At 54.1% G+C, this 23769-nt stretch overlaps 1 protein-coding gene across 1 annotated transcript; it reads left to right on the top strand.

The window, feature by feature from the left end:
* The first annotated feature begins 120 nt into the window (after positions 1–120).
* Positions 121–19815, top strand: MEF2B (myocyte enhancer factor 2B). The gene is made up of 8 exons (XM_039867956.1): positions 121–3924; positions 15243–15325; positions 15839–16042; positions 16744–16878; positions 17346–17493; positions 17642–17775; positions 17842–17962; positions 18558–19815. Exons 2-8 carry the CDS (start codon positions 15272–15274, stop codon positions 19010–19012), a joined length of 1251 nt encoding a protein of 416 aa, XP_039723890.1. The 5' UTR covers positions 121–3924; positions 15243–15271; the 3' UTR covers positions 19013–19815.
* Positions 19816–23769: the final 3954 nt, after the last annotated feature.

Genomic DNA, 23769 nt, shown 5'->3' with positions numbered 1-23769 from the left:
CCCCTTTGAGTTCTAGGCCTGGAGGTCATGGCCCATGGTCTGTACACCTCCAAGGCCAGCTATGTACCAGCAGAGTGCCCAGCGAAATGTATCAGGAAGATCAGAATAGAGTGGTTTGGGGTATGGCAGGGTGGGTCCAAGGCCCACTGCTCTGGGAGGAACCCCCACACTTCCCTTGGCACTGTGGATAGTTGAGTGACAGGGGTGGCAAGAGCCAGGGGCACCTTAAGGGAAAAAGAGTCCTGGTGGGGTGTCAGGGCTGTGGAGGGGCCTGAGGGCCTGGGAGAGGGTTTAGGGAGACAGGAGGTGTCATGGAAGGACCTCCTACCACTGCCAGGAAATGGGGGTAAGTACTCTTTCTCCCTCATAGGGTATACTTGGGACCTCTGTGCTGCTGTTCTCCCTCTCCACTGCCCCTGTCTACTATACAATCATTTATCCAGCAAATATTGACTACTCTCTGCGAGCCAGGCCCTGCCTACCCAAGGGATGCCCTGGTGAGCAAGACAGGCAGCTAAGTAAGGTAACTGCTATATCTCAAGGGTGCTGTGAGCTAGTAGGGGGCGGCTGGTGGAGTGTCCCAAACCTTCCTAGGGCTCCCCAATACCCACAGCTTCTAGATGTAACCTCAGCCAGACTAATTGTCCTCTCAAAGAGGTCTGTGTAGGACTCTGAGCTGTCAGATCCTTGAGTGTGCACGTTAATTTGCATCTCATTTGCATGTCCGCCTCACCTTTCACACCAGGCGGAAGCACTGTCCACTGGCCGCTAGGGGGCACAAGAGGCAAGGCTTGGCCACAGTCCTGGCTGATCCTGGTGGACTCTTAGCTCTTCTTCACCCCATACCTCCTGGCTCCCATTTTTCAGAGGGTGAACTAAGGCTCCTTGAGGCTGGATTACTCAGCAGGATCTTGCATCTGCCCACACATGCTCCTGGACACGCGCTGGTGGCCTTCTCTTGTTAGGGTAGAGGATGTAGCATTCCTGCTCCATAGGACTTGCTCCCAGCAGAGCCCCAGAGAGAGGTGGGCATCTAGGAGACAGCGAGCTCCCCATGCCACAGGGTATTCAAGCAGGAGTCTAACACCCATGAGGGTGGAGGTGACCTGGAAGGGATCCCAGCCCTGATAAAGTATGGCTTCTCCACCTCCCAGCCCCACTCAAAGCTCCTTCATATCTGCGGATAGGGTAAAAGAAGGCCCAAGAGGGCAGCAATGCCCCTGGTTGGTCCGCAGTGGTTAGGGTGGGAATGAGACTAGAGTTTGGCTTTTTGTCCTTATCCCCTGATCTAAGTCCTGGTTTTATTTCAGGCCTGCTCTGCATTCCCAGAGGGCCCTGCAGGGCCCTTCTTGCCCCTGCCACATCTCCCATCAAGGCCTTTGGATGCCCCAAACTTGGTCCCCATGTCCACTGCTGAGACCCTCTCCTGGGCTCTTAGTTCTTTAAGAAACCCATGAAGATGTCCCTTTGGTACCACCACATACTGGGTCCAGCCTAGAGGAGCTCCCAGACTGGGGAAGACAGCTGGACACACATCCCAAGAACCCCTGAGTCAGCGCTGGGCTGGAAGGAGGGATGAGGGTAGAGGAACCCCAAATGGGACGAAGATAGAGAAGGCTTTGGGAAGGGAAGGTATTGGAGGTGAACCTTAAAATGCTTCCCTCGTGGGAAGAGGGGCTGTTATTGTCTCCATTTTTCACTTGAGCAAATAGGCTCAGAGGAGTGAAGTGTGTGGCCTGAGGTCACACAGTGAGTGGGAGTTGGAGCTGGAATGGGGACCCAGGATTCTCTGACCTGAGGCCGTACTCACTGGATAACACTTCTTGCCATGAGAGTCCTTCAAAACCTTCCCCTGTTGACATTGTGGGAGAGGATCTGGAAGAAGTAGACTTGGGGTGAGTGGCTTCTCCATCTCACCACCTTCCCACCCCTACCTCCCCCATCTCAGGCCCCTTTCCCAGTTCCCCTCCTCTGGCCCTCTTCACCCTTGAACCCTCCCTTCCACCTTCCAGCATGTTACTCCAGCAACTAAAGGTATCTCCTCATTTGAGAAGACTGAGGTTGAGAATCTTGACTTCCAGTGGGGGGTGAGGGTCTATGAAAGGTGACACAGCCAGTGATGGGGAGAATATAGGATAGGAACAGGGGAAAAGGCAAAAAGGAAGAACTGTTATAGGAAACAGGGTGTGAATGATAGAAGATGGAATGGTGGCAACATGGGCAGGAACACGGGAGGGTGCCCTAATGGTGGGAGGGGGCAAGGGGTGGGGGCACATAGGGGGCAGTCCCAGCCAACTCAGCTCAGGCTGGTCCTTCCTGCCACACCCCAGCTACTCCCAGAGCTGCTCCAGCTGCCGCCCTTATGTAACCAGAGCCTGGCTGTTGCATCAGAGACAGGCAGGCGGCCGCAAGTAAACAGAGCGGCCCTTGGGGGACCTGGGGCTCCCCAGCCACTTCTGTACTCCCCAAGCCTTGTTACGTGCCTTGGAGCTGAGGCAGAAGCCCCCAGACTGGCCTGGGCCCTGGTGTGTCCTTGGGATACCTAAATGTCTGGCACTGGACACTGAGGGGCAGTGATGGGGCTGAGGGGAGGCAGGACCCCTGATCTCCACCTTATGACACAGTGTGAACCTGTTTTTATGTCCAAAGAGACATCTGTGCTCAAGCTAGAGGTCCAAACTGTCCATGTCACAGACTGATAAACTGAGGCATGGGGAGATACACAAACCTGCTTGCTGCCTCAATGTCCCCCACACATGGTATCTCCACATGCTTCCTTGAATCCAGGGGTCCAGCCATCTCCTGTTGTCTTCTGAGAAGGTAGATACCAGGCAGCATTGCAGCTTACCTACTCCCCACCTTCATCTGTCCCAAATCAGCACCACCCTCTCTATCTCCCATCCTCTCCCTGGGCTCCCAGCCTGGTCTGCTCCTGCCTTGGCTTCATCTCCCTAATCTCCCCCATCAAAGAACACTATGCACTCTTCTACTGTACCTTTGTATAGGGCTGTTCCCCTCTCTCGGTGGCAAACTGCTACTCAGGCTTCAAGGCCCAGTACAGTGCCCTCTCTTCTGGGAAGCCCTCCTTGACCCCTCTGGCTCAGTCCTGACCCCACAGGGCTGGGGGAGTGTGTGGCAGCTGCTCTGTCTCCTTCAGAGTGGGGGCTTCTCCAGGATTACTTAAGCCATCGGCATCTTCATCCTGTAATTCTCTCCACATTGATTCACTCGCCAACCTTCCTCTGACCCTCCTCTCTGGGCCTGGCCCTGTGGTGTGTGGTGCTGGGATCCCAGGGAAAATGTGGAGTTAGAGGTCTGGGCTGGGGGCCAGGCAGTCTTCGAAGCCCGACCACCATCAGCTAACCTTTAAAGTGGGAGAGGGCACCCAGCAGCTAAGGGCGCCCATTGACTCTCCTGTCAATGGGCGAAGCCACACAGGCCTCTGCTGAAGCCCTTTCAGTCCCTCCATTTGAGCGGGAGCAAGGGCCAGTGTTGGCTTTGAGAAGAGCTCAGTCCCTGGGACCATCTGGGTAGGAGTTACATTTCACTCAGGATGGAGTGAGTGTTGGGGCTGGCAGTGGTTAGAGACAGGGTACAAATTATGGTAAAGGGGACCCAGTGCGAGTAGGGGAAACCTAGCAGGTCTGATACAGCCTTTTCTTGACTCCCTCTACTTCATTATACACATCACAGCGTTTTTCCGGCTCTGAGTCCCGGGCCCCAGAACTCCTGAGGCGGGGCCACACCCAAGTGCCAGCCCATCACGGCCCGTGGGCACGCCCTCTATGCTAATGAACATCCCCGCCCAATCAGCTCCAGGGGGCGGGGCCGCCCACTCTGAAGGCACCTGCGGCCGCTGGGCACCCCGGGCTGTGCCGCTGCTGTGAATCCGTGCACGCGTGTCTGAGGGTCCAGGCCGAGCAGGTGCGTGTCGCGTCGGGACGCGGCTCGTGCTGTGTCCTTTGAATGTCATCTGTGGGTTGGGCTAGGTTTGGAGGTCCCAGTGTGTGGCTATGCGTCGAGAGTTGTGTGTCTAAGAGGTATGCGTCCTAGGATTGTTGAGTCCAAGGTGTTGTGTGTCCAAAGGGTGTAAGTCTGAGAGATGTGTATTCAAGGGTTGTGAGTCCAAGGGGTGTGAGCCTGAGGGGCAGGGTGTGTCAGAGGGTTTCTAAGTTCCAGGGTTGTGTTTCTGAGAGGTCGTGTGTCCAAGGGGCATGTGTCTGAGGGTTTCGATGTTAGTTGGGGGGGAGTTGTGTGTCCAAAGCTGTCCTGCCCAGAGTCCCTGTTGGGTGTCTGTGAGCTGCGTGTCTGGTCTGTGGGCTACAATGTCCTGTCCTGGAGCGCACCTCTTTTCATACCCTTGAGACCCCTGTGCATAATCCCACGCCTTCCTACTGTGAGTGTGCCCTTATATCATGGCCCCAGACCTGCGTGTAGCGTGTAGTATGACCATCCCCGTGTACCCCGGGTTATTGCCATGACCCTTCACCTGCCCCATAGGGCCTCATGCAACAAATGTGGGGCCTCAGCTGGACCCACAGGGTACCCATGTGGTGCGTACAGAGCTCTGGGGCGGTGGGCCACAGCTGCCTTAAAGGGGGCTACCACCTTCCCTGTGCGTCAGTGTCCCTATCTAGGACATGGGTACAGGAACAGTATACAGCACATGACAAGCTAGTGGCTGTTACTTTCATAGTCATGGTCCCCTTCTCCACCTTTCTCAGCGTCCAGGGTTGCAAGATGTCAGTCAGCGTAAGGGTCCTTGGCCTCTCCCCAGCCCCAGCTACAGACCTGAGAAGTTAGAAATAGCTGAGGCCTCCTGTCTAACTTGACTGAGAAATCCTCACTGGGGAAAGTCAGGAGTTCTGGACCTTTGGAGTCTGGGTACAAAAACTCTTATATTCTTGGGGTAAAGAAACTAGGTTCAAAAAAGTATTAGACTTGGAAGGACTGGTACGTGGGTTTGAAGTTCGCCTTACCCTCTCCTGTGCCCATTCCTGCCTCCCACCACCTGTCCGAGCTGAAGAGTAAATCTTGGCCTCCAAGGAATGGAGTTTCCAGACATTTAGGGACTTGGGGTCTCACCTAGGAGAGTTGGAAGCTGGTTATCAGGTCTGAAGTCCCACTTTGCAGGAGGGAAGACTGAGGCCAGTTAGAGACACCCAGACACCTCAAAGAATGGAGCACAAGATGGCCCCTCAGCACCCCCAAGAGAACAAAAGCCAAGAGTGAGGTGCTCCAGCTTCCTCTCTCCCCGCTCTGTATATCTCAAACAGATGGCTGCTCCTCTCTGAGCTCCATGGCCACCCCTGTGATCTGAGCAAGTTGAGCTCCGTCTTACTTCCTATCTCCAACTAATGATTTATTTCATTAAATCATTACCCAACCAGGCAGACATCTGGAAAATGCAAATTAAGAGGAGAAAGGGAATTAAAATCATTTGTCGCCCCAACACAGATGCAGTGAGTGTAGACATATTGGGGATCTGGCCTTCCAGAAGATTTGAGGTAAATATGCACCTGGAGACAGATGTCATTTTTGGAAGGAGTTTATCATAAGCCTGAGCTCCTGGGGCGAGAGAGCTCATCTCAGCCCCGATCCATGAATACACATGGGTTTGGGTCCCATTTCTGAGCCCTCAAAAGAGCTTCTCTGGGCCTGCATGCTGGGGACTTTGAGGCTACCCCATCACCCCCAGGCTCAGGAATGAGTGTCTTGGACACCAACAATGCTCAGGCCCACTTCCCAGACTGGGTGGCCACAGAACGACCTTGGGTAAAGTCCAGGCTTGAGTGGGGATCTGGGGGTCTTGCCGTGTGACCCTGGGAAGAAGCTCACTTCCTCCTGTGTAAAACAGGGCCACTGTCTTCGCTTCGCTGGGCTGTCTGTGGGTCAGGTGGGATCTGTGTGTAAATGAAATGGCACGTGGGCCCAGGCCTGAGGTCCCATCTGAACTGTGACCTAGTGGAGGTTCCTGTGAGCCCCAACCAGGCCCACCCCACCCCACCCTCTGCCATGAGTAAAGGAGGCCTCAGGTCTCTTGGCTTTCCTGTCCCATTCTCCAGGCTCAGGTTCACCTGAGGTCAAGGTAGGGTTTTTGGAAGGGTGTAGTCAAGGCTGGTTGGCTTGAGGAGCCACTGCCGTGGGCACAGGCCTGCTTCATCCACTTTCTACACCCACAGCCTCAACTAGGGGTTGCTGTCCTGGCCTCCTGCTCTGACAGGACATCTCCCCACAGTAGCCACTGAGTCTGCTGAAAATCCCGAATCAGACCACAGCTCTCCCCTGCTCACATACCCTTCCATGGCTTCCCATTGCTTAAAGTCACCCTCCTGCCGTGACCTCACCTCAGGCCCTTTGTAGCCTCCCTGCCCTCTTTGGTCTCCATCTGCCCTTCACTCACCCCGTCCCAGCCATACCTGCCTCCCCTGTATCTGGAACTTGCCTAGTACATTCCCACCTCAGGGCCTTCGCACCTTCCATTCCTTCCACCATATCTCTACATGGCTGGTGTCCTCTTATTCTTAAGGACCCCCTTTTTAGAAAGACCCTTCTGGCCTCTATGTCCCAAGCAGATCCCTCCCCTACTACCCTCCACTGCCTCCCTCTGTTGAATTTCTCCCTTGAAAACCTTGATCCCTGACACAGTTATATGTCTGTTACCTCCCCTGCCAGACGGGACAATGGGGGAGGCCAGGCTGGGTCTATCCGCTCCCTGCCTCTGTGACCCCAGCACCTGGTGGGCTCCCAGACATTTCTGGGGAAAGAGTGGGGACCAGGGATGCTCCAAGGCCCCATCCTGGGGTCGCTACTGACTGTGTCTTGGGTCTGCTGGGCTATGAGCTGAGTCCCTTCTGCCCAGTGCTGACAGATGTGCTAATTTCCCAAGCAGGGAGGCCTGGGCCTCTGGGGATGAATTTCTGGAGCCCCATGGGGAGATCTTTCTCTGGAACAAAGAGAGGAAACCTTGGGCTGTTCCTAAAGCTGCGCTGTGGCTTCAGGGACCTTGCTTGGGACCTTAGGTGGCCCTGGACTCTGACTTGAATGGGATAGCTGAATGTGGAGTCAGTCTCTCTGGCTCCAGGCGTCAGGGTCCGAGGCCCCTTGGGAGGTAGGATGGGGCAGTGGGCCTCCGTTTGCATTGGCCGTGACAGAGAAACTGGCCTCTATGTCAGGCCAGTTTCCTTCCGAGGTGGCACTGAGACTTTAGAAAGTTCAGTCCCTTGGCCTGAGAGGAGCATAAACACCATTCAGTTGGCTGTTGTGCTGCTATTGGTTCTTTCAAGCAGGCGTTTCAAACTGAGGGCCCGTGGACCAGATGGGAGCCTCAAATTTGTGAGTCACGAGGTATTTAAAAGAAAACTGAACCAGTCGCCAATATTTTTTCCATTTGTTAAGATGTTTGCTCATTCAGAGTGACTGGTGGCCTATTCTGTGCCAGTGCTGGGGAGGCCATCCCTGCCCTCGCAGAGTGGACATCCTCACGGGGTGATACGATTGCCAAAGAAAGCATCAAAGGAGCACAGAAATTATCCAGAAGGGCTAATTGTTTCAGGGAGAGATGGATCCTGCCTGGGGAAACCAGTGCTTCCAGAAACAGGGGTTTCTGCCTGGCCTTGAAAGATGGCTCCTCAGACTTGGGCAAAGGTCTGTCTTTGGGAAAGTGTCTGGGCTGTCTGGGCCTGGTGTGTCAGGTACCCAGAAAGGGGAAGAAGGTGGTTTGGGAACTTGCTGACACATGAGGCCTCCCCAAGAGGAGGTGGGCAACAAGGGGGTGGGCACCTGGGGTTCATTGTACAAATGGGGAAAGTGAGGCTCAGAACATGTCAGGCAGTGAGTATATGGTAGAGCCAGGATTTGAACCCTGATCAGACTGAGCCCACAGCTGCAGCCCTGTCCTTTCAGTACATGGCCACAGTGGGCCCTGGGGAGGGGTCTGTGAAGATGGGTTTGAAGGTTCCCCACTGGGCCTCAGTTTCCTTGTGGATGCTAGAGGGAGCTATATACAATGGGACCCCCAAAAAGTCTTCTGCAACTGGAACATTCTGGGTTTCTGGGATTCAGAGGAGCATGTGGGAGACACAACCCACTCTCATACACCCAGCCCCCTGCCCCCATCTCTCCTTTGGAGGTGCTGACCATTGTTCCTCAGGAAGTCAGAGGTAGGTGATATGCTGCAGGCATGGGGCCCTACCCGTGTCTGGGACCTGTGTGTAATGAGGGACTAGCATGGATTTGGGGAGTCTCTATGTGTTTGAGGAGCTCTGTGTATATCCAGGGGGTCTGCATGTTGTTGGGGGAACTGCTGTGTTTGGGGGTATCTGAATGTATTCAAGAATCTGTGTACATTTAGAGGATTGGTACAGGTTAGGGGCTCTGTGCATCGGGGGATCTGAGTGTGTTTGGGGCTATGGGTTTTTGGAGAGCTGTGTGGGTTTAGGGGGGTCTGTGTATATTTTGGATTCTATGTTTTGGGGTCTTCCGTATGCAGGATTCACATATATTTGAGGATGATGCATGTTTCTGGGGATCCATGTGTTTTAGATACCTCTGTGTATGTTTAGGGGATTTCCCTACCCCATATGAAAAGTGGGCTTTCTCCCTGCCCCCCAGATCTCCTACCTGGGTCTGTCTGGGGCCCTCACTCTGAGCTGAGTGCCACCAGGGGCCGAGGAGCATGAACCCAGTCTGGGCCCAGTGATAGGAGATGAAGGGAAATAGCATATATAGAGCACCTACTATGAAGCCTCCCCCCAAAACTCAGCCAGGCTCCCTGACTCCCCATTTTCTGAGGGAGAAAACTGAAGCCCAGAGAGGTGTGGTCACATGAGAGGCACAGCGGGAGCCCACCCTGTCCCTGAGGGTGGGTAATGGCCTCCAGGAGCCACTGTGGGCTGAGCCAGCCCCTAGGTCACCCACAGTATCCCTCACCTGGGACAATGTCTCCCAGGCCCCAGGGAGGAGGCAGGTACAGGGCCCTGGCTGGAGGGGGGGTCGCTGGCAGCTGGGGTCGGAGCCACTGGAGCCCTCAAGAGAGGGGAGGGGGAGTCCCAGTTTTCCAAGGGGCTCTTCCTGTCTCCAGTAATGAGGTACTTGGGGAGCAGGTGATGAAACCACTGCCTGGGTTGCGTGAGGCAGGCCGCAGGCCTGATTTGCTGTAGTGGCCCAGGAGTAGCGCCCCCTCCCCGCTTCGCCGCGTCCCGTGGGCCCTCCCCGCAACACCCCCTCACCTCTGCCACCCACCTACATCTCACTTCTCCTTTCCTCCCCTCCTTTCCTGGCCCAGGTCCCCCTACAAGCTGTGGCTTTTGGGCTCAGGGGTCTGGCAGCATGCTGTCACTCATCCCCCCATTAAAGCCCCACTGGGAGCTGAGAAGAGGAACTTGACTCGTTCCTGATCTTTTCTCTCAAACCCTCTCTGCAAAGCCTTTGAGGCCATAATTCTTGACCCATTTTATAGGGCAGGAAATGGGGGCTTGATGCCTCTGAGCATGTCCCGTGCTTGTCGCCATGGTATTATTGCATGATGACGTGCTGAGTCAGCATCCCCAGTTCCAAGGCCTGGCCCTTCTAGCCTCTCAGAGGCTGGAAGACAAGTCGATAGACCCCCACCCCCACCTCCTCCTCCCAAGTTGACGAGAGAAGGATCCTCACTCCCCTTTACAGGTGAGAAAACTGAGTCTTCCCACAGCAGGAGGCCAGGATGAAGGGTCAGTGGGAGGGTAGGATTTCTTCCAGCCCGCTATTTCCATCCCTGAGAGTGAAGGGGCTTCACCAGGCTGGGGAGGTAACAGTTATGGCCTGAAGGCCCCCAGGGGTGTTTGTCAATTGACTTATTGACCACAGGTCTCACTGTAGAGATTTTCTGATGCTTCAGGCACTCATGAAAATCTTCCTCCCTCCTCCCAGCGCTTTCCTTGCACAATGTTTGGGCCTGGGAACCCAGGCTCCTCCCCAACCCTAGGCATAAGCCACCAGCGCGTCTTGTCCTCTCCATTGCCGGATGATCCATGCACTCTGCCCACCTTAGCCACTCCCATTCAGAGGTGACTGAGGCCATGTCACAGGTTTGTCCCCCGTCTCCCACCTAGACACCTGCCCCAGTCTCTCCTTGTCACCTCACTCCTACCTAGACTGTTCCCCACAGCAGCAGGCAGGAGCTTTTTGAAAAACTCTTTTGGTTGAGATAAATCGCAGAAATCATCCAGTAAGGCCAACAAATTTCCACAAACTGAACACACTTGTGTACCCAGACCCTGGATCAGGGAGAACACCCTAGCCCCCCAGACTCCCACTACCCTGTCACGGCGCCTGCCCTTGTGGCCGCTGTGCTGACATCCATCACTGTAGGTGAGTTTTTCCTGTTCTGGAACTTCATGTAAATGGGCTCACGCTGCGTGTCTCCTCTGTGGAGTCCAGCACTGTTGAATCGGCACAGGTCTGGGACGTTCCACTGTGTGGCTGCGCGGAGCTGGAGTGTATCTTTTTTTTTCTGTGCTGTATACTAGTCCATCATAGACTCTACCAGAAAATATTTATCAATTCTCCAATTGAGGGCATTTGAGTCATTTCCAGTTTGGGGCTATGATGAATGAAGCTGCTGAGAACACTCTTGTCTATGTCCTTTGGTTAAACATGGACCCATTTCTCTTGGGTGAATAGCGAGGGGAGGGATCACTGGGTCACAGAATAGACACATGTTCATCTTTAGTAGATGCTAGTTTTCCACAGTGACCATACCTCCTTCCTCACCCACCAGCAATGCGTGAGGGTGCAAGGGGATTTGTGAAACTCTAAAATCATATCTCGACCCTCACCTGCCCTCAAACTCTCCATCGCTGTCCTAGAGGAAAGTGCGCATTCTTCACTTCACGGTGACCCACAAGGACTTAAACGATCCAGTCCCACATCTTCGCCACCACCATCCTCCTCACTTCTCCCCCTGGCCACGCTGAACAGCCATACAGACGTCTTTTCTTTTTTTCAAAATCCCAGACTCAGGTTCACTCTGATTTTTGCCCTTGCAGTTTCTCCTGCCAAGACCACCCCTCCCCCAGATCTTCCTACCACTGACTCTCCCCTTGCTTAGCTGTCTCTTTCTCATGCTTCAGGTCTCGGCTCAAAGGTCACCTCTACAGAGAGGTCTTCCTTGAAATTCCTGACTAACGTTGCCCCTTTTGTGGTCAATACTTCTCTCTTTTGAACTTAGGTTCTGACAGACGAGAGTTTCATAAAAATGACTTGGGCAGTTTTCAAAAGTCTGAGTTAGTTTAAATACCATCGCACTTTCCCGTCCTTTGAAGTTCGATAAAATAGCCATAGAACTATCTGGGCCTATTGTCTTTTTATAGTAGGTCTCGGTCACTTTTCTAATCTTCTGTGGTGATTGGTCTACTTACACTTTCTATTTCTTGTGAAGTCAGTTTATCTCAGTGGTTGGCACATTGTTGATACTTAATAAATGCTAATATGAGGGTGCGAAGAAAGGGGTGGAGAGGAGCTGGATTCTTGGCTCCAAAACCCACCCCCTCGCCCATCTCCTCAGGCCTCGATCCAGCTTCACCATTGAGGCCCAGTTCCATGCTTCCTCTTCTGAGATGCTCTCTTGGATTTCTCCTGGCGCTTCTTCCCTGCTCCCTTCCTTGTCAATGGGTCCGTCTCTCTGCCTCTGTGCTAGGCAGGTGTCACAAGCTCTCTGCTTTCTGGCTGGACATTGGTGTGTGGTGGAGGGTGGGGGTGTGCACAGAAGAGGCTTCCCCAACCTCAGCCTCCCCACCTCATGCCTGGCACATTCAGCAGTGCCTCCTCCCCCCAGCAGTTCCGATCATGCCAACATCTGGAGAACTGGCTGCTGGTCTGTCTGCAGCTCAGGGTGGGGATTTGCATGTAAGTACAAATATATATGCACACCCCGGGCCTTCCGCCCCCGCATTCCTTGGCTGGCCCTTCACACCTGGGCCTGAGACAGGTCTATGCAGTGGCTGGATTTGCATGCGCGTGTATTTCTGGGTAGGGAGTCAGCTGGGGGTGTCTGAGAGGAAGTTGTTGAGGGAAGCTGGGGGCAGTTGAGATGTATCTCGACCTGTTCTATTCACCAAATCTATCCAGCCACCCGTGTGTCTGGTCCTGAGGGGCTTCCAGTCTGGGGGAAACAGAGTTAGATATATATACCTCCAGCCCCATGGGGTCAGAAATGAAGGGAAGGACAGGGACTGTAGGAGTCTAGAGTGAGGGCAAGGAGGGCTTCCCGGAGGGATGGGTTTTTTGAGCTGGGTTTTGAAGCGTGAATAGGAATTGGCCAGATGAAGAAGGGGCAAAAGGGCTTTCTAGGCAGAGACATTTTGTTGAAGGTAAGGAAAGGTGGGAAAAGGCTGATTAGGGCAGGGCCTCAAACGCCAGACCAGGAACTGGAACTTTCTCCTGATGGCAGTAGGGAGCCATGAAGAGTGTATGCAGTGAGAGTCATGATGAAAGCTGTGTGTTGGGTAGATCCCTCAAGGGCCAAAGCCGGAATGACTTTAGTTCCTGGTTGAGAATTGGGGGTTCCAGGATCACTGAGGATCAGAAGAGTCAAACCCCTGTGTGAGCCTATCTGTGCCTGTCAGCCCCGGCTCCAGAGATGGTAGAGGATCTGGTGACTTCTGGAGGACCCAAAGAACCCTGGAGTACAGTGACTTCATCCCCAGTCTCTGCCCAGACATATGCAGCCCTGGCCTCCCCTCCGGTCTCTCGCCATCACTATTCTGCTGCCTACTACAGTCTTGCTCCCCATGGCAGCTAGGGGAAAGTTTTCAATGATAAATCAAACTCTCCTTTTTTGTTCAAAAATCTTCCCATGGCTCTCCATCACTCTTAGCCCCAAACCCACTGCCCTCCCTGCAGCTCAAAGAATCCAGAGTGGCCTGGCCTCTGCAGCCTCCCACCTGAGCTCCTCGCTCCAGCCATGTTGCTGTGTCTTGTCGTTCCTCAGGGCCTTTGCACCTGCTATTCCTTGCTTCCTGGAACTCACTTCCTGTCTCAGCTCCTGGGTCTCAGAGAGACCCCTCTGACCTTTTGGCTCTTGAAACTGCCCCATTATGTAACCCTTGCCCTAGCTGGGATGTCCTTGTCTAGAATGGGGACAGATGAAGGGACTGGAGTCAGATCTTCCAAGCCCAGATTCCCAGGTCCAAGTCCCATGTTCCCATGGGACCCCAGGCGTGGGGGGCACTTCCGGAGTCATCTTGGCACTGGGACCTCCTGGCCAGTGCCCCCTCTTTTCCCCAGGGACCTATCAGGGCGAGGGCAACACATCCCAGCCGTGGGAACGAGCCTGATTCCGGCCAGGGATTATAATTAGCCCCAGAGGTTAAATTTAGCAAGTCAATCTGGAGCTAGGGCGCTCTCATCGTCTGGGCTCTGTATAGTGTGACTGCTTAGAAACGCAGCCCAGAGAAGGTGGAGGACACTCCTGGGGTCACAAAGCCGACCACATATGATGGCCGAAGTATCTCATACTCCTGGTCCCTGGGACTTTGGGATGAAAGGGGTCCTTTCCAGACCCCTCAGTCTGGAATCTAAGAAGCAGGTATAGCTACTGGTGGAGATGGCTGTTTCCCAGCACTTCTCCAGAGCTTTTTCCCAGGCCTGTGCCAGGTGCTCTGCATTTCATACCCACCCCATTCACAGAACAGCAACCTGAGGCCTAAGGAGAAGGCTGCCCAGTGAGACAGAGGCTGGCTGGGACCTGAGCGCAGGCCCATTCACCATGGGCAGGCCTGTGACATGACCTCAGTCACCTCTGACATGGGAGTGGCTGGGAGGTCAAGCATAGCCGTAGAGTTGGTAGAGGGAGTTTCAAGGGTCTCGGTGGCCCGGGGGTGGCTATCTGTATGGCAGGATGAGTGCTACGTGACGGCAATGAGATTTCTTCTGGACCCCAACATGCTGCATGTCTTGGGGACATACTGCCCTCTCCAAGCTGCCCATTCTCACCCTTGAGGACCCATCGTGGAGTTCCAAGATCCCCGTGAGGAAGGTCCAGGGTGTCTTCCAGGCGGGCCTAGGCCCAAACCCTGGTCTAAGGGCTCCAAGCCTGAGGCCTTTCCAGGGCATCCCTGCCTCCTCCTGGTGGAAAGTGGGGCAGGAATGGGTTTCTACTGCTTAAAAAAATTGTTTTTTAAAACAGAAATAGTCTATAATCACTGAGGGGAAAAGTTAGAAAATTCAGATAATTAAAAAGGTAAAAAAAAGACTCAAAAGGCCACACACATTGTATGACTCCATTTACATGAAATGTCCAGAACAGGCAAATCTGCAGAGACAGAAAGCAGATCAGTGGTTGCCAGGGGCTGGAGGAGGGGCTTGGGGAGTGACTGCTCATGGGGATGGGGTCTCCTTTTGGGGGAGACGAGAGATTTCTGGAACTAGGGAGGTGATGGTTCTACAACATTGTGAATGAACTAAATGCCACCGAATTGCATACTTTAAAATGGTGGCTTTTATGTTATATGAATTGCATCTCAATTTTTTAAAAAAGGAAAAACTCTCACCCATAAATTTCTTCCTAGTAGTGACTCCCATCATGAGCCTTTCCTTCTAGTCCTTTTTCCACTTTCCATGCAGTTTTTAAATGTATATTTTCTTGTAACCACAGCCCTCGATCTTGCTGGGGGGTGGGCTGTTGTGGGATGAATGAGTTGAAAAGTGTCCGAGGGACAGACCAGGCCCACTTTCAGTGGCTTGGGATTGCTGATCACTGCCCTGGATGTCCTTCCTGGTCTGTTGATGGCTTTTAGGCTGTTGCCAATATTCATAATAACAGCAATTACGTGGCACTTGCTGTGTGCTGGGCAGATCTGAATGGCTCATGTAGCTTAGTTCATTTTGTCTCCAACAACAACGGGCAGTGGATGACACTGTCACCCCCACTGTACAGATGGGCGCCCAGGGAAGTCAGGCTCCCCAAGGTACCACAATTACCAGGGGGTCATTTTTTAAATGCTGAGGTAGAAGAATCTGTACTTCCACCTTTTGCCCTGGTCAGCCTTCTCTTTACATAGAGTTGGTCCGAAGGTGTTCATTGAGCATCTACTGCATCTTGGGATGGTGAGAGTAGGGCTATGGCACTGACGCAGCCTGCTGTGATTTCCTCCATCATCTCCCCTCAGTGCCTGATGGGGGGCGTGGTGAAGGACAGAAAGGAGGCTGAGTTCCTGGTCCCAGTCTCCACACACCTACTCTGTTTTCTTCTTCCCTCCTAGACCAAGATCGCTCTGCCAAGTCTGGGACAATGGGGAGGAAAAAAATACAGATCTCACGCATTCTGGACCAAAGGAATCGTCAGGTAAGTTCATTGGGTGTAACAGTGGTTGAGGAGGCATTCCTGGCAGGGGACACAGCCTGGGCGAAGGCCTGGCCATTTTGGGAACTATAAGGGAATGAGTCTTGATGCCATGTCTGGAATTTAAGATGTAGCATTTGCTCATTTTCATGATTTCTTCATTTATTCCCTCTGGGGACAGGAGCCCTGGTCACAGGGGAGATGGAACTTGACACAAACACACCTAACTCAGAGGGCTGGACCAGAGGGAGGCACAGAAATGGGGAAGCTCAGAGAGGGAGTGTGGGCTCTGCCTGGGAGGCCAAGGAAAACTTCCCAAAGGAGAGGTCTTGTGGGCTGGGTTTTGAAGCATCAGTAGAAGTTTGCCAGGTCGAGAAGTGAGAAGTACAGCCAGAAAGACCAGCACACGCAGAGACACAGAATCATGAGGTGTGTTCAGGAAACAGTCCCCTCCACCTCCCTCACATCACCCCAAATCCTTGTCTTCTCCTGCCCACTCATGGGTCCTGGGTCCAGGTGACATTTACCAAGAGGAAGTTTGGGCTGATGAAGAAGGCCTACGAGCTGAGCGTGCTCTGTGACTGTGAGATCGCCCTCATCATCTTCAACAGTGCCAACCGCCTCTTCCAGTATGCCAGCACGGACATGGACCGAGTGCTCCTGAAATACACAGAGTACAGTGAGCCCCACGAGAGCCGCACCAACACTGACATCCTCGAGGTACCCTGGGCCCTCCTTCCCGCCCCATGAAGCCAGCACACTCTGCTCACTCTTGATTTGTACAAAAGATGAAGGTTGCAATCTAGCTTTGCTGCTGGTTAAAGCAGGTTTGGGGGAATGGAGGGTCCCTCTGAGCCAGCCGCCTTATTGTAGAAATGAAAACATCAACCACTGCGCATGAGGGCTGCACTGTGTGCCCCTCACATACGTTATCACATTTAATCCCATCATCTGTTTGGTGAGTACAGAATAGAAAATGAAAGGCACCTCGGAGCAAGCAGACTTCGCTGAGGCCCGGGAATGTGCGGGGGTCACTGGTCCTGGGGGAAGGGAGCTTAGGAAAGCCTATGAAGTTGTCCTCAGGTGCTCAGTTTGCCAACATTTATTAAGCGCCTACTGCACACCAGGCTCTGAGGCAGCAGAATGGAGATACCTGAGTCATATTCAGGAGTGTTAGGACAGTGCCAGCAGGCCTGGGTAGATCTCTGGTCCCAGGGCAGGATAGTCCCTCTCTTGCACACAGATAGAAATTACTAGATCATAACTCACTGGGGGTTTTGGTCGATGGGACTTGGCTGGAGCAGGCTGTGCCTGCACTTGGCCCACCCACAGAGCTGGTTAGGTCTCTCCCTCTCCCACAGCACCAGGATCCCTGGCTAGGATGGAGATGAGGGTCACCCTGTTGTGTCCCCTCCCCATAGACACTGAAGCGGAGGGGTGTGGGCCTCGATGGACCAGAGCTGGAGCCCGATGAGGGGCCTGAGGGGCCGGCAGAGAAGCTGCGGAGGCTGGCAGGTGACGGGGGTGACCCAGCCTTGCCCAGGCCCAGGCTCTATGTAAGTTACTCCCTGCCATGCCATGAATGGGGCTCTCACCCCATCTCCTAGGCCCAGGTGGTCAAGGCTGAGACTGAAAGAGGAACCTAGGGCCAGGGACCCTAGAGGCTGGGGACAGGTCTCAGCCTGGATGGGCAGGAATAGCTTCCTGGGGGAGTAGGCATTATAGCTGGGGCATTGAAAGGTGAATAAGTCCAACAAGCAGATAAATCTTTCTTTGATTCACCGAACACCTGGGAAGCCCTCTCAGTGCCAACCGCATCCTGAGTGAGAAGCCTCAGCTCTGGGCCTAGCTGTCAAGGTGCAACAGAGCCAGACAGAGGCTCTCCCAGCCATGTGAGGTCAGGCCAGAAAGAGTGGGGGCTTCCAGAAGGTAGAGGCTGGCCCCGGGACTCATTGAGATTTTCTTGTACTTGATGCCCTCGCTTCCTTGTTCCTCATACCAATCCCGTCCTTTCTGCCCTCAGCCAGCAGCCCCTACTATGCCCAGCCCAGACATGGCATACGGGGCCCTGCCCCCACCAGGCTGTGACTCTAGTGGGCTCGGGGAGGCCCTGCCTGCCCAGAGCCGCCCATCTCCCTTCCGGCCAGCAGCCCCCAAAGCTGGGCCCCCAGGTAAGTGTGGGGTATAGGCCCTGGAAGAGGTAGGGGTGGGATCTTGGTTCTGGCACTGCTTGGCTGGCTGTGTGCAGCACCTCTGGAACTCAGCCTTCAACAGATGACATGGCCATGCCCCACTCTCTGGGGGTCTCCTGCTCCACAGGCCTGGCCCACCCTCTCTTCTCACCGAGCCACCTTGCCAGCAAGACACCACCACCCCTATACCTGGCAGCAGATGGGCGAAGGCCAGACCTGCCTGGTGGCCTGGCAGGAGCCCGAGGGGGACTGAGTACCTCGGTGAGTAGGGAGAAGGAGTGTCTGGGCTGATGAGTGCAAGCAGGGTGGCCTGAGTGTGGGCCTCAGTTTCCCCTTCATCCTTTCTCCGCACAGAGAGGCCTCTATGGTAGCCTGCAGAGTCCGTGCTCAGCTGCAGCCCCAGGACCCCCACTGGGAAGCTTTCCCTTCCTCCCAGCAGGCCCCCCAGGTATCAACCTCCACCTGTCCTGCCGTGGGAGGTATCCATACACCTTCCCGCTGGGCAGGAAATTGGCTGGTGGGGTGGGTCAGGCTTAGGCAAGGGGCTCCCAGAGGTGGAGGCCTCAGTTTACTCCTCCTGCCCCACCAGAATATGGCCTGGGAGACCCCCCTCCACCCCCTGGCTTGCTTCAGCCCCCCACCCTGGCCCCCTGGCAGCCCTCAAGAGGTGATGGGCCTCTAACTGCCCCTGCCCGCAGGGGTGCCTGACTGCCTGGCTATCCTGAGTCGGGGATTCCACCCGGGGCCCCTTCCCAGTTGTCCCAAGCCCCTCAGCCACCCCTGACCCCCAGGCTACCTGTTCTACACTCAGCACTTCCAGAGGCTAGACGGGTCATGAGGCAGAGGAGAGGAGGGTGGAGGAGGAGGGAGGGAGGGAGGAGGGGGTGGGTTATTTGATGCCCCAAGAGGGACAGCCACCCCCTCCTTTCCCAACATCTTCTGCTGAGCCTCTGTCCAAGCCCTGCCACCTCCTGGCTTCCCTCCCTTTTTTGAAGAGTTCAAGGCCCCCCTTCTCTCTCTCTCTCACTCCTCTCTCCTTGCAGTGGGGGCCGCAGTCTGGGCGATGAGGGCCCCTCAGCACGCGGTGCCTCCCCGCCGACCCCCCCAGTCAGCATCAAGTCTGAGCGCCTCTCGCCGGCCCCTGGGGGCCCTGGTGACTTTCCCAAGACCTTCCCCTACCCCTTGCTCCTGGCCCGGCCCCTGGCAGAGCCCCTACGACCCGGGCCCCCACTGCGCCGGCTGCCCACTGCTGATGGCTGGCCCCGGTAGTGGACCTGGGGATAGCACCTGCCCTGCCCCCCAAACCAGGCGGAGTGCGGACACATGCGGTCTCAGCCTACCTCTCCACGTCCTTAGAGAAGACCCAGTGTATACCATCCCCTCCGCAGTGGGGACCTGGAGGAGGAAGGCTAAGTTCAGATCCACGGTTGGGGGGCTCCATTCCCCCTTCCTGAGTGTGTTACCCACCAATAAAACATATTTGGAGTCCGTGGACTAAACGATCTGTCGCTGCTCAGAGCCACCCCCCACCCTTGCCTGGGTCCTCCCATCACCGCCCCAGTGGCCTGTCTTGCCTTGTCTTGCTTTGGGGTACTCCCTATAGAATTACACCCTGAGACAAGAATTTGAGCATGGGTCGGGTATAGGGGAGGAAGGCTGGCAGGTGGGGAAGTGAGGGCAAGGGCCCTGCAGAAGCGCTAATGAGCTGGTGAAGAGGTGGGCAGCAGGGTTCACCCACTGGGACCCTGGGGGACCACGTGGAGAGCTCCTCCTGAATGGCTCCACTCCACTCCACCAGGGACGGGGCTATTTGCCCTCCAACTCTGGGGCGCTCAGGTGGTGGGCTCAGGAGGAAGTTCCCAGGCCAGTGCAATCAATCATTTGCAGCAAGGAGCAGTTGGGAACCTGGAATATTGGGCTACTATACTGTTCCTCCTTCAAATAGTCTTTTCCCTTGATCCTTGACTCAGTAATTTCGTTCCACTGGAGGAAGGAGGGAGCCACCCACTCCAAGGGGCGCAACCCCCTCCCACTCTGACCTGTCTCTTGTGTGCTAACAGACTTAAGGGTCTAGGAGCCCAGGGGAGCTCCATTTGCTCATCCTGTCTCCAGACACCCCAAAAGTGGTCTCAGTGGATTCTTTATGACACTCAGATTTGACCCCTGACCTTCCCAGGCTCCTCAGCTGCCTCCACTCACTCTTTCCCTGTCCCCCATACTGTCCCTTGCCGTGAGCCCCCTAAAAACACTTGCAGTCCCAATGCCAGAGCCATGCTGGTCCTTCCTCCTGGACCACTTCCTTCAACCCCCAACTTACTTTTTTTTTTTAAAAAGACTGCTGCCTGCCCTCCAAGGTTCAACTCCATGTCCTCTCCTCCAGGAAGGCCTCTGCACTGCCCCAGGCCCAGAAACTGCTCCTGAATGCTTAGCAGATATAGTTTCTTTGCGATCACCAGTTTGGACAGAAATGTGGAAAACATGGAATATTGACATCAGTGCTTATAAGATTTGTGCCCCCCGCCCTTCTACCAAGATCCAAAGCTGATTGGTCCAGCTTGGCCATTCAAGACCCTCATTCCCTCTTATCACCCTAGCAGCTCACGGAGGTGCTTTTCCAGTAAAATCCAACACCTTGCATCCTACCATTAGCACATATGGCCCTAGATGGCGGATAAAGAGGAGAGGTTGTGCATAACAGGCTGACCCCAAAGTGAATCCTGACCCCTGAAATTCAACACCTCCCTCTTCCCAACCAAGACTTAGGGCTGACTCCTTTGAGGGGTGGGGAAGAGGGCAGAAAGCGTAAAGTGACAGACCTTTTATGTAAGGTGGAGGCACTCTAAGTGGCCACGTATAGAGCACCACTCGCATGCCGGACCCATCTAGAATTAGTGTTTCATAGATCTTCCCAGTTCTTGCCACCTCATCCTCAGTGAAGTAGGGCTTTGGGGTCTCAGTTTCCAGGGCAGGGACATGGCATGATCAAAGCCAGTCCCATCTCTGGGGCTTTGGTGGGCAGGGGGTGGGGTGGGGCCTGGGGGCAAAGAGAGTGGCAGGAGGCTGAGGGGCTGTGGAAGGGACACTCTGGTGTCGTGGGAGAAGAACCACCAGGATCGATGGATGGCTCCGACAGGGGGTAAAGGGAAGAGGGTGCCATGGCAACTCGCAGCCTCTGGCCTGGATGGGGGCATTAGGGGAGCTCCTGCCTGCACTGGGAGTCCTGTAGAGAGTGTAGGGGAGGGGCATAGGGTAAACTCGAGGCCTCTGTAGGATGCCAAAGTTAGGCTGGGGATTCTTCTCACTCAACTCAGACTCAGGTCCTAAATCTTCCCCACCTACTCACTTGTGTCCATACCCACCCTCAGAGGAGAGGCGAGCCACTGCCCCCGCTCCAGCCCATGACAGTGAATTCCAGGATCCAGCCATGTACACAGTCTCCTCCACCTCCAGCAGCACCATCAGCACAGGCATGGTGATTACCTTGTGGGTGCAAATTCTTCACCTGGGTTACACTTCTGGTTACCCATCAGGTCAAAAGGACCCTGGTCATCCACGTGGGGTGGATAAACTTTCCTCCAGTGGTCCCCACAGTGTCCCCAGCAGTCATAGCTTCCCACACAACCAGAAACAGGACCCCTGGGGGAAACTGAGGCACAGCTGGAGAGGGTCCCTTTTTAGCCTCTGGATCTCATCTTCACAGTTGTCAAGAAGCTGGGACAATCTCTGAAGTCTGTGCCTACGGGCTAAGTGCCCAGTGTGGGGTTCTTAAAAACGTGGGCCACTTTCAAAGACTGGGGAACTCCAAGACTGCTGCATGTATTTCTGGGTCCCCATCCCTGGGAAGCTGCACTTTTACCATGTGCCATTAGGTGGCGCCCAATAGCGTGCGTTGGATTCTGTGGTTCCCATTTAACTTTTTAAAATAAAATAGAAATAGCAATAAATAAATAAAATTAATCTTGGCTTCTAGGTACTTCAACCCATGTTTTCAGGCTCCGAGCCTGGGGACCCAGAAAAGGCTATGTCATGTATTGCATGTGTGTGTGATTATAGATGTACAGCATAGGGTGCCCTAGGCCATGATGGGACGATGGGCAGGCTACTGGATTCTAGAAACACCTCTGGGTCCAGACCCTAGCTGTGCCCCTGTGGCTCTGTTGAGAAGGAAGTAGAGAGGGTTGTATGAAAGTGCCCTATAGCCAGCCTTGATAAGGACATGAAGGTGACATCGGCCAGGGCCAATGTTACAGTCAGAGGGTCCTGAGTTCTCCAGGAGCTCAGTCACTGGTTGGAAGCACCGTGGGAATCATGGTCTGGGCACAAACATGGTGGTGAAAAACAGAGATCTGAGAGATGTCTTTTTCAAGAGCACTGTAACCAGAGGTGGTGGGACGGTCTGTGTGGAATGAGAATGTGGACCTCGGTGTAGTCAGAGAATGTGGGACATCAGTGTAGACAGACGTAGGGAGCATCCATTGAGGATCGAGGTATGTGGAAAACCCAATGGAAGCCAGAGAACGAGGAGCGTCCAGTGGAGAACAGAGATGTTGGACAATGAAGAATGGAACACACAGACCTTCCGGTGCAGAAGAGACTTGTGGTTTTGCATTGTGTGAGGTGAGAGCCATGGATGACTGTGAGCAGAGGAGGGACATGGTCTGGCTCAAATGTTAACAAGTACCCTCAAGCTGCTCAGGAGAAAATAGACTGTGGGGGCTGGGGTGGGGGCCAGGGGATAGAAGCCAGACACCAGGGAGGAGGGGATTGCAGGCAAGATATAGTCAAGGCTGGATTGGGTGGAGGTTGTGAATGGAATGAGGCCAGGTAGGGCTGTGGTTACACTTGGAAGGTGGAGCCATCAGGAGGAACTGACAGATCAGATGTGGGTGAGAGGCCAACTCCAGCATTTGTGGATAAGCACCAGGAGGATAGGGAAGTGGTGAGGAAAGATAAGGAGCTCCTGGGGCCAAGATGTGTGTGAGTTGCCTGTGATTTACTACATGGAGGGTACTGTGACACCCGAACTCAGGAGTCGGGGCCCATGGGGAAACTCAGGTAGTAGGGAGGGATTTGGGCCTCTCAGGGCCCTAGTATCTTCCTCAATTAAATAAAGACAATTGTCCTGCCACCCTGGCAGCTGGGAGCCTGCTGGAGGGAGCACATGCCCATCATGGAGTAGGCCTGCAGCAAAACTCCCCCAACCTGCCACCTTTTCTTTCTTGTTCCCTCATCTCTGACACCTTCCCCAAATCCCAGCTTCCTTGGATCCCACCTGTATGCCCTAACCCTGAGGTCATGACCCCCATGTAGTTCATGGGAAATCCCAGTGATCCTTACTGCCACTGTCATTCATCCTCTTTCAATGGGACATTCTGAGTCCAGAGGACCAAAGTCACAAACAGCAAATCCACTGCAAAGTGACAATCACATGTGATCGCAAAGACAAAATCACCCACAGGGATGAGGCAATCAACTGTACAGGTACTCACCCACACAAATACCCTCAGACATTATCACAACCATATATATGTCCACACTCACGAAGACAAATATCCATAGAAACACAGATGGCAAAGCTTAGGCACTTATGCTAGAAGCTCTTATCTTTAGCCTAGAAACAGAAAACATCAGATTCATGATGCCAACATTCGGTCTTTGATTCAGCCATGCCTGAAATTGATTTACTTTACTGTTACATGAGCCAAAAATTTCCTTTTTTTACTAGAGCCCATTTGAGTTGGAGTGTGTGTGTGTGTGTGTGTGTGTGTGTGTGTGTGGCTCACAACCAGAATCATGGCCGATAGAGATGAATAAGGCTCTTGCCACGTGAAAAAGATTGAGAAAGGAGGCATTCAAGATGGAGCACAGCATTTACAGAGGCCTGGAGGTATGAGATAGAATGGCTGATGCAAGCTGTGCTATAGTGTGCACGATAGTGCTGGAAGCAGATTGAAGAAGTCAGGCAAAGGAGTCTGAATTCAGTCTGAGCACTTGGGAGTCTATAGTCAGTGGGAGCCGTTGAATGTTCTTGATCAGGGGAGTTCCACGCTCAGAACTGTCACGCGGAAGACAGTGCGTAGATGAATGAATGTATGTAAGATAAGTGCAGGTGAGGAGACTGAACCTCAGAGAGGGCGGCCACACAGTTGTCCCTAATGAAGTCTGGATTCAATCGCGGTATGAACAAGTCGGGCGTCTTCGAACTACAACTTCCGGCATGCAACGCGAGCGTCCCCTAGTACCCCGGGATGGGCC

The sequence above is a fragment of the Pteropus medius genome, unplaced genomic scaffold (genome assembly GCF_902729225.1).
Source record: "Pteropus medius unplaced genomic scaffold, Ma_sr-lr_union100, whole genome shotgun sequence".
In the NCBI taxonomy this organism is placed as follows: domain Eukaryota; kingdom Metazoa; phylum Chordata; class Mammalia; order Chiroptera; family Pteropodidae; genus Pteropus; species Pteropus medius.
Note: the sequence above shows the minus strand (reverse complement) of the source record. Positions and strands in the feature narration are given on the sequence as shown.